The sequence below is a fragment of the Pristiophorus japonicus genome, chromosome 17 (genome assembly GCF_044704955.1).
Source record: "Pristiophorus japonicus isolate sPriJap1 chromosome 17, sPriJap1.hap1, whole genome shotgun sequence".
In the NCBI taxonomy this organism is placed as follows: Eukaryota; Metazoa; Chordata; class Chondrichthyes; family Pristiophoridae; genus Pristiophorus; species Pristiophorus japonicus.
In genome coordinates, this window is record NC_091993.1 from 95,286,492 (window position 1) to 95,300,987 (window position 14,496).

General features: G+C 41.7%; 1 protein-coding gene across 4 annotated transcripts in view; it reads right to left on the reverse strand.

Moving 5' to 3' along the window:
• LOC139228233 (high mobility group protein HMG-I/HMG-Y-like) overlaps positions 1-13,435 on the reverse strand; it is a 116,284-nt gene extending 102,849 nt beyond the window's left edge. For all 4 annotated transcript variants that reach the window (XR_011587530.1, XM_070859414.1, XM_070859413.1 and 1 more), the window contains exons 1-3: positions 13,048-13,435; positions 12,787-12,898; positions 10,054-10,137 (exon numbers count right to left, since the gene is read on the reverse strand). Coding sequence is in view for 3 of the 4 variants with exons in the window: in XM_070859414.1 (XP_070715515.1) it covers positions 10,054-10,137; positions 12,787-12,888 (186 nt within the window). In the remaining variant the exon portion in view is untranslated. The remainder of the gene's footprint in view (positions 1-10,053; positions 10,138-12,786; positions 12,899-13,047) is intronic.
• Positions 13,436-14,496: the final 1,061 nt, after the last annotated feature.

A 14,496-nucleotide genomic window follows, 5' to 3' on the forward strand; every position in this document is an offset into this window, starting at 1 on the left:
GCTTTGGAAGCTGTTCAGAGAAGGTTCACTAGGTTGATTCTGGAGATGAGGGTGTTAACTTATGGAGGAAAGGGCCTCTACTCATCGGAATTCAGAAGAATGAGAGGTGATCTTATCGAAACGTATAAGATTATGAGGGGGCTTGACAAGGTGGATGTTTCCACTCATAGGGGAGACTAGAACTATGGGGCATAATCTTAGAATAAGGGGCCGCCCATTTAAAACTGAGATGAGGAGGAATTTCTTCTCTGAGGGTTGTAAATCGGTGGAATTCGCTGCCTCAGAGAGCTGTGGAAGCTGGATCATTGAATAAATTTAAGACAGAGATAGACAGTTTCTTAACCGATTGGGAATAAGGGGTTATGGGGAGTGGGCAGGGAAGTGGATCAGAGTCCATGATCGGAACAGCCATGATCGTATTGAATGATGGGAGCAGGCTCGAGAGGCTGTATGGCCTACTCCTGCTCCTATTTCTTATCTTACGTAAAACAATCCACAAATCAACAAGGAAAAGCTCAGGAATTGGAAATTGATTGTGTAATTACTAAATTCAGATGTCTTTGTATATTAAACCTTAGGATTTGCAACCCAATTTTCTTGAGTACAATGCCCCAATACATCATTACTACACTATCAGCTGTATTGAACTTCTCTGATTTTGTTGAAGGCGAAATAATGAAGCAGCCCACAGCAGGTCCTGAATTACATCCATACTTGAGTAAGCAGATGGCAGGTGGCATTTACACCACTAAACTGCCAGGTAATTACAATCTTAAAACTAGATGAATCCCAACCATCTTCCCTTGACCTTCAATAGCACCACTTTCACCAAGTCTGCCACCATCAAACCTTGAGGGGGCAACAATGAGCCCAAGTTTCCCTAATAAAAAATAATGCCGCTCGCTTACCTGGGCGCACATTTTTATTTGGCCCCTCAGCGCTGAAAATAAAAACAAAGTTTCCTTCCACCATGCGCACCTTCTGGCGCTGGCACTACCCGAGCTGATCTCACAGGGTGGGGCTTCCAGCGTGCACCTGAAACGCACAGTGCATGCGCTTCCCCCCCCACCCCCGCCTAAAAAAATGGGCAACTAATTGTGCAATGCACATGTGCAAAAAAATTTTTTTTTTTTTTTTTTTTTAAATAGACGCACTGCGCACGCACACAAAAAAAAATCTGCGCAGAGGACCTTCGGCCTGAGCTAGCAGTGGCTGCAGTCGACTTAGTGGAGAATCGGGAGAAGGCTGCATTGGATGATTAAAGACGACGACTCCGATTTTCTGCTTTTTCAATCCTGATAATTGTAAAATTGTGCACTTTGTGGAAGATTTTGGGGAGTGAGAAAATTGCGGGAAAAAGGTAAAGATTTTTTCTTTCACTGCAAGCTGACATTTATCATCGCAGGTGCAGCATTAATGGCAAGTTTACATTTATTTCTATTTTTATACTTGCCTATAGTTATTGTTTGCTTTGAAAATTCCCTAAAAGTTTATTGAGACAGCGAGACCCTTCGGCCGGCGATAGGAGCGGGCGAGCGCAGATTCTCTAACTGCAAGTAAGGGTTTTTCCTCTGGTGCTTCTAGAGTCTGTGCACCGTTTTAAAAATGTTGTTGGTATGGAAAGTTTGCCTTATGCATAGAAATGGCATGCAACCTTCTTTTAAAAAAGGTAGACCAGCACCAGAATGTATGGCGCCAAACATTTTGGCGCTGGTCATAGATACCGGCTCCCCAACACTGGGGAATCTTTGAACTGGGCTTCGATGCCAAAAAAAGTCATTGGGTGCCGAAAAAATGGCACTCAGTGCTGCGCAAACTCGGACCCAATTAATCAAAAGCTGAATTGTGCTAGCCATATCAGTACCATGGCTACAAAAGCAAAACAGAGGCTATGTACCCTGCGAGGGGCTCACTTCCTGACCCCGCAAAGCCTCTTCAACATCTACAAGGCTGAAGTCAGGAGTGCAATGCAATACAGGTGCATCATCCAGAATCTGGAACCCTCGGGACCGAGGCCGTTCCGGATTCCATGTTTTTCTGGAATTTGGATCGTCTTTCTGACGTCACGAATCCGGAAACATCCGAGCCTGGGTTCGGTATTTCCGGAACGTCAGAGAGGGGTTGCGCCACCAAGGAGCTGTTTGGGCCGCCGGTCCCGCCATAGAGGAGCTGTTCGGCTGGGTCCTGCCGAGGTGGAGCTGTTCGGGCCGCCAGCCCTGTCAAGGTGGAGCTGTTCGGGCGGGCCCCACTGCAAAGGAAGTGTTCGGTGGGGGGGGGGGGGGGGGGGGGGGACCACACTGCCAAGGAAGTGTTCGGGTGGGGAGGGGGGGGGAACCACACTGCCAAGGAAGTGTTTGGGGGGGGGGGGCGGGGGGGCAAGGCCCCACTGCCAAGGAAGTGTTCGGGCCGGCAGCCCCGTCACAGCGGAGGTGTTGGGACGGGGCCATGATGAGGTCCTGCGGTAAGGGCAGCGGTGGCAAGGCGAGGCCCGAGGTCGGGCAGCGCGGTGCCCCGAGATCGGCAGGGTCGGCAGGTCCGGATTCCAGATGACCCTGCCACCAATCGGTCCAGAGTCTGGAACATTCTGGAACTCCAGATTTTGGACGCTGCACTTGTACTCACCACATGCCTGAATGAGTGCAGCCACAAGAACACTCAAGAAGCTTGAAATCATTTGACACAGCAGTTCACTTGATTGATGCCCCTGAACTTATCCACTCTCTGCACCACCAATGCATTGTGGCTGCTGCGTGTACTATCTACAGAATGCACTGCATCAACTAACCAAGATTACTTAGATAGCATCTCCCTCCCCTGAGACCTCTACCACCGAAAAGAAAAAAAGCAGCAATGTTGAGGGAACATCACCATCCTGACTAGTACATACATCACTGCCCCTTTATTCTCACCGGGTCAATGTCCTGGAATTTCCTACCTAACACCATTGTGGGAGCATTATTTCTAGAAGGACTGCAACAGTTTAAAGGTGACCCACTACCACCTTCTCGGAGCAAGTATTGCTAGGCAATAAACGCAGCAATGCTAGCACATCACCCACATCCAAAGAACAAATAAAAACAAAGGTGGCTGAGGGATAGGGCTTCAAGTAGTGGCTCACAGACAGAAAATTATATTGTCTCAATTGAACCCTCCAAAATATTGTTGTGCAAGTGACAGTAATATTTGTTTTTGCCTCTGCACAATGGAGGAAGGGGACAATAATAAAGCCTGTAGTTTATAGGAGATTCCATAGGAGCAAAAAAAAAGTCCAAATTGGCCAAATATAGTTCATACCTCCCCCTCCTGGTTAGGAATGAATGCATTAATTATGTTATTTTGAATGCTTCATAATATTTAATCCAATGCTTATTTTATTTCAATGGGCAATTGAATGACAACAACATGAATCATTCTGTTCAGCTGGCAACCTTTGCTCCATGCAGGATGTGAGCCTGCATGATGCATGTTTGGAGTTTATGACTTATTTAGTGCAGATGGGCTCGAGTAGGAAATATTAATTCTTATGGGAATGATGGGCATTTCACTGCCCAAAAGAGCAAAATAGCTACCTATGCTATACTGAAAGTGTATATAGAGTAATTCCTCCAAGCTGTCACACTTTAGTGTATCCTCTAACTTATCATGAGCAGCACCATATACAATTACTAAATTAAGTGTATTTACTTCCTTCTAGTTATGTTGTCGTATCTCTCCCCCAGCCAACCCATTGGCTGAAAGTGCCTAATGGAAGATTAATTTTGTTATTTTTCAAATCTTAGGGGCTGAAATTGCTCACCTCTTCAATGTCCAATACCGCCTCTAAGAGGTGGTAATGCCTTTCTGACCAGGGCAGGCATATGGGCCGACCCACCAGAAATTGCCCCCGGATCGGGGCCGGCAGAAACGGGTTTCCGCTGCGCCCAATGTTCCCGCCCCGTCGAGCATGTGCTGACCCCTTTCTGCCTCATGAGGGAAATTGCCCCGCAGGAGCAGAGCTGCCACCGCTTGGTGCCCCTGGCTGCTTTTCCCAGCGGGAAGCTGCCAGTGGCTGGCCGACGCGTGCGCCCTTAATGAGGAGGGCTCTCCGCCGCCATTTTATTTTAATTGTCAGCCGACGGATTCAGTCGAGCTGCCAACAGGCAGCCCGGCTCCCCCTCTTGGGTGCCAGGCCACTGGCCCAGCCAAAGACCTCCCTGGTGGCCCAGTGGGCACCACTGAAGTGTCTGCAGAGCTCGCAGCGGTCCACCGCTTTAACTGAAGGGGAGGGATGTTGCTACGCATCCGCGCGACACGGCATATCCGCGACGAGCTGACACGCTCAGCGCAGCGCTGATGGCACCGCCACCTTCCATCCCGCTCCCAACGTACTTCCGCCCCGCAGCCACCCGAAACACCGCCCTGATAATTTAAAAAAAAGTTGAAGAGGCCAACATCCCTATATTCTCCGCCCTAAGGATTCAGGCAGAGAATAATAATTTAATTCAAATTATCCGCCCCTTAAAACTTTAATACTTTTTTGGTGACCAATGGACTAATAAAATAACATTAAATAAAAAAAGGAAAATCATCAATTTTAAAGCAATTGCCAGGTTCATTTTTCTTTGACAATTTGTTTTTGCTCTTTGAAGTCAGGGATGACAGTTGACAAGACAGCAGAATGGAAACTCTACTGCTTTGGAAACTCAAATTGGATTGAAGCATTGGTGAACCAAAGTACACCATAGCCTGATGTAGGTCTCCATATTTTGCCTCAACAAATGTTTTAACCCCAAATTTAGATTAGCAACTCTTACTGCGCCAATGCAATTACTTCCTGGCTTTTCTCAAATCACAATTGCCACCTCTATGTAAGTTTGGCAATTATTGCGATTATATTCTGTGGGTCTTAATGCTCCACGAGCTGGGTTGAAACTTCCACATTCATTTCACAACACCCTTACAGCTAGCAGAGAGAGGAGACTTCCATCCCAGCTGTGAGAGCTGGAATCAAATCCAGGTTATAAAAAGGAAAGGACAATGCACTAACCCCACTGCATCGTCCGGTCTCAGGTTTTAATGTTTTCCTATTGTCTGTGCACATTATGCAAAGGTTCTGGGAATGAACTACACTGGATATATAGGAATTCCTTCTGTCACCACTCATTCCAGACTGAATAAATACTATCCTTAATTGCTTCCCTCTCGCCTACACATGTGCAAATGCTTGTGTATGTAAGTATTACACAGACACGCATATAAATCGCCCAAAAAAAAATGTCCAGGGAGAATTCTTTTGCTGTATTATGGTTTTACAGCAGAGCTAAGTTTTGCATGTGGAACCTAACCAATATTTTGCCATGAAAAAGATCAGAAATGTTTATATGACATGCTTTGGCTACTTGTGTAGTAAGGATTTGCTTTTTGGAACCATATCAATTACAATTCAAGAATATAATAAACCAGCAAAGGTGCAGTGACCATTATTTAAACCAATCACAGTTTTATGTGGCATTCAGGGAACTCCTGCACTTGGAAGGTAGTCTTGAAAGGAAATGGTTAAACTTTTGCAGCACATCAAACTGCACTTTGCACATTTGTGATATCTACATTTTTAATTGTTTCATTTTGTATCTACTACCTATGTAAGATACTATTTGTATTTCTTACAATGTTTCCCACATTACAACAGTGACTACACTACAAAAATACTTAATTGGCTGTAAAGCGCTTTGAGACATCCAGTGGTCATGAAAGACACTATATAAATACGTCTTTCTTTCTTTCCCCCTTTGATTTGTTTCCTCATTAGTTTCCTCCCCCCTTCTCTGCTCTTCTCCTCCCGTCCCTCTCCCACCCAAGTGCCTCTATAAATGTCAAAACTGGATACATTAATAGATTATATCATCCATCAAATGCTGTTTTAAGTATGGGTTTGTATAAATGGTGTAATGTGCCAGCATTTTAATACACTGTGGCAGGCCAGATAGGGCATGGAATCACACACACAAGGCAAGTGCCAAATATTTGCCACACCATCAGGAATGGCTTCCTCACAGAAGAAAACAGAAAAAATATAAACCATCGCCACAAATTTCACTGAAAAAAAATTGAAACATAATCTATTATTAATGGGGCATATTTTGCAATAATAATGCTAACTGCACTCACCGTTATAATGGGGTAAATCGGACAGCAACATCTGGTGTCTGCAGTTAAATGTGCAAATCCAGAACATACTGTCAGAGATACCCTGCTCCTCCACAGCACGTGCTGCTGCAGTCCTCGCCGATATCCTCAGCATTGAAATAAATGCAACGGCATGAACTTGCTGTACTTACCCACTAGTTCCGCACTAAAAGTGGCCAAAAATGTTAGGGCAGGTGCATTCAGGAGTAAGTGACATTTTAACGGCGTGGTAATTACTACTGAACAACTTCTCTGCCTCTGAAAAATTAATTTTATAAGTGTGGAGTCTCATTCCCTCAGAAGAAAGAGTGTTGGAGATTTTTGTTTCAATAAAAATGTATATATATATATATTTTGTTTTACTTTTTCTGTCTGTCTGTCTGTCTGTCCTTTATTTTTCTCCCATCTTAATCCCATCTGTATTTCCCAATCTATATTTCACGTACTGTACATCATTTGAATCAAAGTTACATTTCCTGCTTTATACTTCCTGGTTTAGACTGAGAGTCTCAGTGAAGATTCTTCAATCTGATTGAATCCGTTTGTTGCCCCACTTACAGATGCCACAGATCCCCTGTAGACGCGCTGTGCTGAAACAGACGCCAGATTAGAGCAAGTCTGCGCTCTGAGCCCGCAAAAACTGTGGGCAGCCGTCAGCGAGGTGAACAGCGAGCGCCAATCCTTCACTACTGACCACAAAATCCAGGCCATCATAATCAGTTTTTACATTTAACCAAGATTTAAAACCAAAAAAATGCTGGAAATGCACAGCAGATCCATCAGTATCCGAAAAGATAAAATATTTATTAACTTTTTGGGTATAGCCCCTGTTATGTATTTAACCCTTGGCAACCTGTATCACACCACCACCAGAGGGCCTACCTGTTGGAGTCCAAGGGATCCCAGCATCCCTTGGGAGCACAGTATATAAGCATGCCACCCATGTGGTACCTGCACTCTGGAGTCTAATTAAAAGGAGCTAAGGTCACACTTACTCATTGCTTACAGTACTCAGTTTCATCCTTTATTATGAGCATAATAGTCCCTTCTTTAGATCCTTTGATGAGATTATTTTTCCCTACCTACATTGAGGCAAAGAACTAAATTTGTTTTGCAATTTTTTACTTTAAAAAAGTACATTTAGCCATAAGTTAAGATTGTAAGATGTTAAATGTTAGAAATAAAAAAAATGCAAAATATCAATATGAACAATTTGAAATATCCCTTAAAGCATTTCAAAATACAGTCGCAAAGAATCAATACAATGTTCAATTTCCTTTTCTTCATTTCAGAAAACCATATTTTCCAAACAAACGTGTTCGTTCACTTATATTCTACAAGATGTTTGTATTCCAGTAATACAGCTTGAACCTCCCTTATCCAGAACCACCACTCGTCCAGAACCATTCCCGGCCACCGGGCGGTGGATGCGCAGAACTCAACATGAACAAATTGAAGTCCTTCCTCGCTGCTGACTCCCGCAATCGCTGGCCTGACCCCGCGATCCACCCCGCCCCCATGATCTCTCTGTCGCACTCTCAGCCCCAATATCCCCTTGCTCAGTACCTGTACCATCCAAATTAACGTGACCACCCCTCATCCAGAAAAATCCTTTGTGCAAAACAGGCCAGGTCTCAAGGGTTCCTGATAAGGGAGGTTCAACCTGTACTACCATTCTGCTTCCTCGGTCTTTCTCTACATTTCCAGTTAAGTATTTATAAATTTAAAAAATTTAAATAAGGTAGTTACAAATTACATTAATGACATTGTTGATTTTTACATTTTGTTACCAATGTCATATTATAGCAGCAGATGATGGATGCCAAACATAGAAGTAGTATTTTCTACACAGCTGCAGTTTGTTCTTGATACAAAGTTCCAAATGCTTGACTACTCTCCATCACCACAAAGAACCCTCTGTTTTCAACACTACAATAATAAAGAGCATGTGCTTTTCAAGTACAGTATCTTTTAAAATACCTGGAGTGTTATCTGAAATATTAAAGCACTGGTCAACTGTATTTGTTTTACTAACAATTTCATTATCAGTTTATGAAGCACAACTATTCTGATACAATCAATTTGTTAACAATGCAGTCTCAAAGACTATGACTGCGTCAATGTCAGCCTTGACTCCGTGGTAGCACTTTGAGTCAGAGGGGTTGTGGATTCAAGTCCCACCCCAGAGACTTGAACATATAAACTAGGCTGACACTTCAGGGCAATACTGAGGGGATGGTCTGAGGTGCCATTTGTTGGATGAAACATTAAACCTGTTCTCAGATAGATTTAAAAGATCCCATGGCATTATTCGAAAAACAGCTTCCCTGTGTCCTGACCAATATTTGTCGCTCAACCAAGATCACTAAAAAACCGATTATCTGGTCATTATTTCATTGCTGTTTGTGGAACCTTGCTGTGCGTAAATTCGCTGCCACATTTCCCTATAGTATAACAATAACTACAATTCAAATGTATTTCATTGACCGTAAACTGCTTTGGGGTGTCCAGAGGCCATGAAAGGCGCTATATACATGAAAGTTCTTTCTTTCTATGACTAACACTGTAAAAACAACAAATAAGAATTCAGTTTGGAAACTATTTGCCGATTACTAGAGAATAAACAAATTAAACATGCTTGCATGACATTCTGCTGTTTAAAATAAACAGCTCAACACCTGCTCTAAAAAAAGAGACAAAGGAATGTCAAACTAATATGTTAAATGTTCGTCCACAAATATGGACAACAGTTATCTCTACACCTTACTTTTTTCTGTAAAAGATTGATAACTGATTATAAGCACTCAATTATCCATGAGTATTACCATCTCAGAGCTGCAAATGCATATTCTATCATCTGCCACCCGATCCCTCATCATCATGTCCAATCCTAGGGACAAATCCAACATGGAGTCTGTCAATGTAACTTGTCCATAGGTTTTAAGTACTGTATTTATTATGTATAAATAGAACTTTTCAAATATAATTTGTTTAATTTGAGTTAGTCTTAATATCAGGATTGTCACTAGGATTTTAGCAAAGCAGAATGGTATACGTGAAATTTTCATGATGTGCCCACTTGACTAGCAGTGCAATGATAGGCTTTGTCTTTCCACACTTGTATTTGCAATGAGCAATTTGACCTCAACATTATGGCGAACTACTTGTGATTATAGGTTGGTCACGTGTGCTGATAAATTAAAAGCATTACACAACAAAAGGTATCACAATATTAAAGCATATTGGTGCATTACTGAAGCAGATTGGCCGCACAATTTTTTCTATGCCATATTGGTGCCAATACATTAAATAAGCCTGCAGCTATTCTGAAGTGAACACAATTTCAGACCAGATTCAGCAGAAAGTTTTAATTTTTACTCAGTCAGAAGGGGAAAAACTCAAATGTCATGCTGGGGCAGCAGGAACAGAGATTGGTTTAGACTGGGACTGACAGGCAATATACTACACCTTCTGCTATAGATTAGATCTAACTAGTCCATATGTTGATCTATACATTACATAAAAGCATCAGAAAGCTTCCACTTGGCACTACTGACATCCATAAGTGCCTTAACAAAACATGAAGAAGTGACATTTTGTTGCAAAAATCACACACACACCTGCAACTAGCTAGACTGAGGGCACAGATTTCAATATAAATGTCTGCCGATCTCTGAAACTTCTAATCATAACAAACCCGAAGATATGAAAGTTCCTTGTCTGAAATGGGTTTGACTTGTTTATAGTGAATGGCTTGATTTGATCACCCAAAGGTGGAGGAAAGGTATATAAAATAAAATATTACATGTACCTCCAATATAAACCATTTTATTTGATGCTTTGATAGGTTATACAATATAAAGAATGATATAGACTGCATGAACTTACTCTGCCAGATTTAGAAGAAACTTTGTTTTTGCTTCCCTTTGGTCTTCCTCGTGGTCGCTTTAGAGTCGGAGCTCCAGTTGGCTCCTATTAGAAGAAAGGGGAAAAAACAGTTTAAGAATGAATTACTGGCACAGCTGAGGTAAACCCAAGGTAAACCGCTAGCCACAAGTCTATTTCTGTCATTTTTGCTTAATTGCCCCATACCAATATGGAGAGGGGTTTTATTTAGTTCATCCACTGTTATACTTTGTCTTTCACAGTATTGGTCTGTCATCGCTGTGATCAGTACATGACAGTCATTTTCTGAAGTTAATATTTGTATACTTTCATAAAATAGTTGCTAGAGGAACATCTGCACTTTGTCAGCTCCACCCACCAACAAACACTGAAACCTTCAGCGAACCACTACATTGATGCATTTTGATACAATAAACTGAGCCTTTCTTACTTTACATACTTGGACAATAAACAATCTCCACTAATTCTGCTGCTTAAACATCTCCATCGAACTGGATGGTTTTCTGAATTTATATACATTTATGTGCAGAATTATAAACCTTGTATAAAGCTAACAGTATTGAAACATGGAAAATGATTATTTTAGTTATAGTTATATACATAAGACTAACTTTTTAGTTCTTATTCACATTTTACTTCAATTACTGAAGTTAAAAAATTAAGGGTCTCTTTCTTTTTTGACCTTAACGTCCCCTGCTAGGATTGTAGCAATCTCTCCTTGTTATTATAGTTATGATAAAAGTGGAAAACATTTGACTAGTTTTGAAAAGGTGCATATAATTGGTGATTATGATCATCTATAGATTGTATCTTCTAAATCAACCCTCTCTGTAATAAGGAGAAAAACACACTAAAACTAAATGCTGCAGCTAAAACAGTGCTCACTGCAGCATCATGGGGTACGGTCCCACCTGTGACAGGGACTGTGGTTCCCGTATTGGACTGTTCAGCCACATAAGGATTCAAGTCTTTGATTCTGAGGGACTGCCTATGATGATGATGGTTATATTACTGGACTAGTAATCCAGAGGCCTGGACTAATGTTCCAAAGTTGTGAGTTCAAATCCTACCACGGCAGCTGGGGAATTTTAAATTCAGTTAATTAAATAAATCTGGAATAAAAAAACTAGCAGCAGTAATGCTGACCATTAAACTACCGAATTGTTGTAAAAAAAAACATCTGGTTCACTAATGCCCTTAAGGGAAGGAAATCTGCCATCCTTACCTGGCTTATATATGACCCACAGCAATGTGGCTGACTCTTAACTGCCCCCTGTGGTTCAAGAAGGCGGCTCATCACCACCTTCTCAAGGGCAATTAGGGATGGCAATAAATGCTGGCCTTGCTATCCCATAAACGAATAAAAGAAAGCCTCCTCCAGCAACAAAGATGCCAGAACTTCAGAACTGGTTACTCTAGAAAATGAGCCTGTCTGGAAATGTCCCAATATATCAACATTGAACAGGTAAATGGTCAGTTGGTAACATTTCCTACAAGGCACCTTCCAGCACTATTTAAATAAAACACACACACACAATATATTGCAAAAGTTTGCACTGCCGCAGATAAACAACCCAACTACTGCATGAACGTACTCTGACCGTCAATATTCAAACTGACAAACTTCTTAACAACGAGTTGCTCCACAAATTCAGGCAGTCTGGGACCTCCTCATGCAGTGACAATACTGTTTTGTTTCAAAATGAGAGTAGGTGGCAATCAACACACAATAGATGCAGGGGTGGATGAGATGTTTGTATAACTATTCATAAAAGTCATGATTCACTCCCATTAAAACAAGAGTTGTTTAAAAGTTTTAAAACCCTCTTTTCAATTAAACTAAAAAAAAACGATTTCATAAGATCAACATTTTAAGATTTGGTTTTAATGAATGGGGGAGGGAGGAGAATTCACAATTAAGAAATTTAACTAAACCCTCTTGCAATGCTAGTTGCCACACTGCCAACAATCTACCAAGTGAGTCGTGTTTGGGCTGCAGCCATTAGCAACACACTGACTTCCCCCTAGGGCCGGGCAGACGGAACGCGACTCTGGATACGCTTGTCTGCTGATTGACAGCCCGGTCAACCATACACAACCCAGCGACCTCCGTCACCCGGCAAATCGCAACAGGGAGGGGGCCGGGACTACCGGTTCACAATGGTTTAAAGGTCTCATCTTGCGCTGGTGCTGAAAAGCAACATTTGCAACAAAGACAAGAATCGAAGGGAAAGGGTAGAGTACAACGAGCTTGAACAACACGGCCCGTCAGCCCCTAAAAACACCGCGCCAGGTCGTGCAATTAAAAACCAGAGAAATGTTACACCAGCTTATTTATAAGCCAGATGGTGCTCCGCAATTCGTAGCAATTGTGAAATTGATAAATTATTCAAAAACGGCCTCATGCATTTTATATTTGACACCAAAATAAACTGCGATCAACTTCAACCGGCGTATTTTATGAAGACGTGTTAGCAATCGGACAACTAGATTTGCATATGCAAAATAGAAAAACTTGCATTAAAATCTAAAAACGTGTGCCTGGATCGGTAAGAGAAACAAATGTAGTTCAGAAGCACAAATGATAGCTGTTAACTTAAAATAGTAAATTGTGTTTTACGCGAGTGCATACTTGTCTGGCCAAATGGGAAGCAAGTATACAAAGTGCAATTTTAAGTAAAACTTATTATAAAATGTAAATTATACATTTCATACTTGGGATTGCTTCCTGGGTCTGCCGCGTCCTCTCTTTGGCGTTACATCCTTCTCCTGTTTTACTGCTAAAGGCTGGCTGGGCTTTGCACCTGTGTCACTCATCGTTATTTTTCTGCAAAAAAAAATAAATAGTAACCCATTTTTTTAAAATAGATTAAACTGCAGCAAACAGCAGCTGAAACTTCCCACAGCAACATCACCGTACAATCGAGGCACTAAAAGCTTGCAATATTGTACTTAAATGGCAAAAAAAACACTCACAAGAATGTAACGTCAATCTGCAATGGAAACCTCTTTTTGCTGCTTTGATCAAAATAAGACCAGAAGCTGGTTCAGATGCAGAGCCCACATACACACAGACTAGGCCTGTTCCTGTACTCGTATCCTAGCCTGAATGATGATCACTCTGCTCTTAATACGGTGGGTGGAAGGAAACGGAGAATGAAAATATTAAAAAAAAACACTTTTGGCTCAGCTCCAAAGGCGGGCAATACTATAAACAGTAATGGTATATTTTATAAAAATAATTTTTTTTTAAACCCTAAACAATATCAAAGCAGTTGCCACAGCCTTGGACCGAGTTACATAGCAGCAAACCAAGTTCTGATTGGATCCCATCCAGCAGGTTATTATACAGAATCCTCCTAAGGGATGATCTACCCACTCAAATATGCACGCTTACTACTATTATTTTCAATGGGGGATCTTTTGGGGACAAATTGTCACTATTTAAAATATGTTGCAATGCTTGTGTTACGCATGCCGCTATTGATAGGTTTATATTTTGCAGCATCACATGCTCTGACTGGGCTCGGGTTGTCGCCTCCCACCAGCCTTTGATCAGAGGCGCGCACAACATCGCCCGCGCTCCCCGCCTCTTTCAGACCCCAGAAGCATCGAAAAAGTTGGCCTGACTTTCAAGGCGCAGCTCATTCACACGCTAATTTTTTTGAGGCATGTGCGAGAACTACAACCTCCAAATTTGCAGAAGGATTTTTTTTTCATTCGTCCTCCTATTCACTTCAGAGCACTTTGACCCCGATGCCAGGTGATAAGAGACCACTGTGGGAGCCTTTTATGTATTTACCATGATTTAACATCAGTGTTAAATGTATGAAAAAGAGCAACAATCAGACTTTGGTGACCTTCACATTAAGTTGTGTGTTTAACCATTTGTTTCCTTTTGTATATTTTAATTTTTCACATACTATTCTGCAACAAAGTGGACAGTAGTAACTCTTGTTTTCAAGCTTCACATTTTTGGGACTGGCTGTTCGGATTTTAACAAGAGGGTTTACGTTCATATCTCATTTTCTGCACTCCTTCTGCTGAAGAGCCTTCTCCTTCGACAGTTTGTCTTTCCAGTGGCCTGGCTGAGTTTGGGACCTCACTATATGGGAAATCATTGGTGCGCACACAGACTTTCTTATTTGAGGTGCACCTTTCTGCTGTGAAGGTGCATAATAGTGCTAGCCAATGCAACATAGGCTGAGTCCACCATAATCTTTACACGAGTTCTATTTTTGATAACCTTAGGGTATAAATAGAGGCAGCGAATAAGGATTGAATTGTTTAAACTTGTTGAAAATACTTCTTGAAAAGAATGTTTTGAGAGACCAATAAAATTCGAAGTCACTGTTTTAAACAATAGGCTATTTGTTTGCATCAGAGTTTTTGCCTTGCAAACCAAATATTCCTGGTACCAATTAT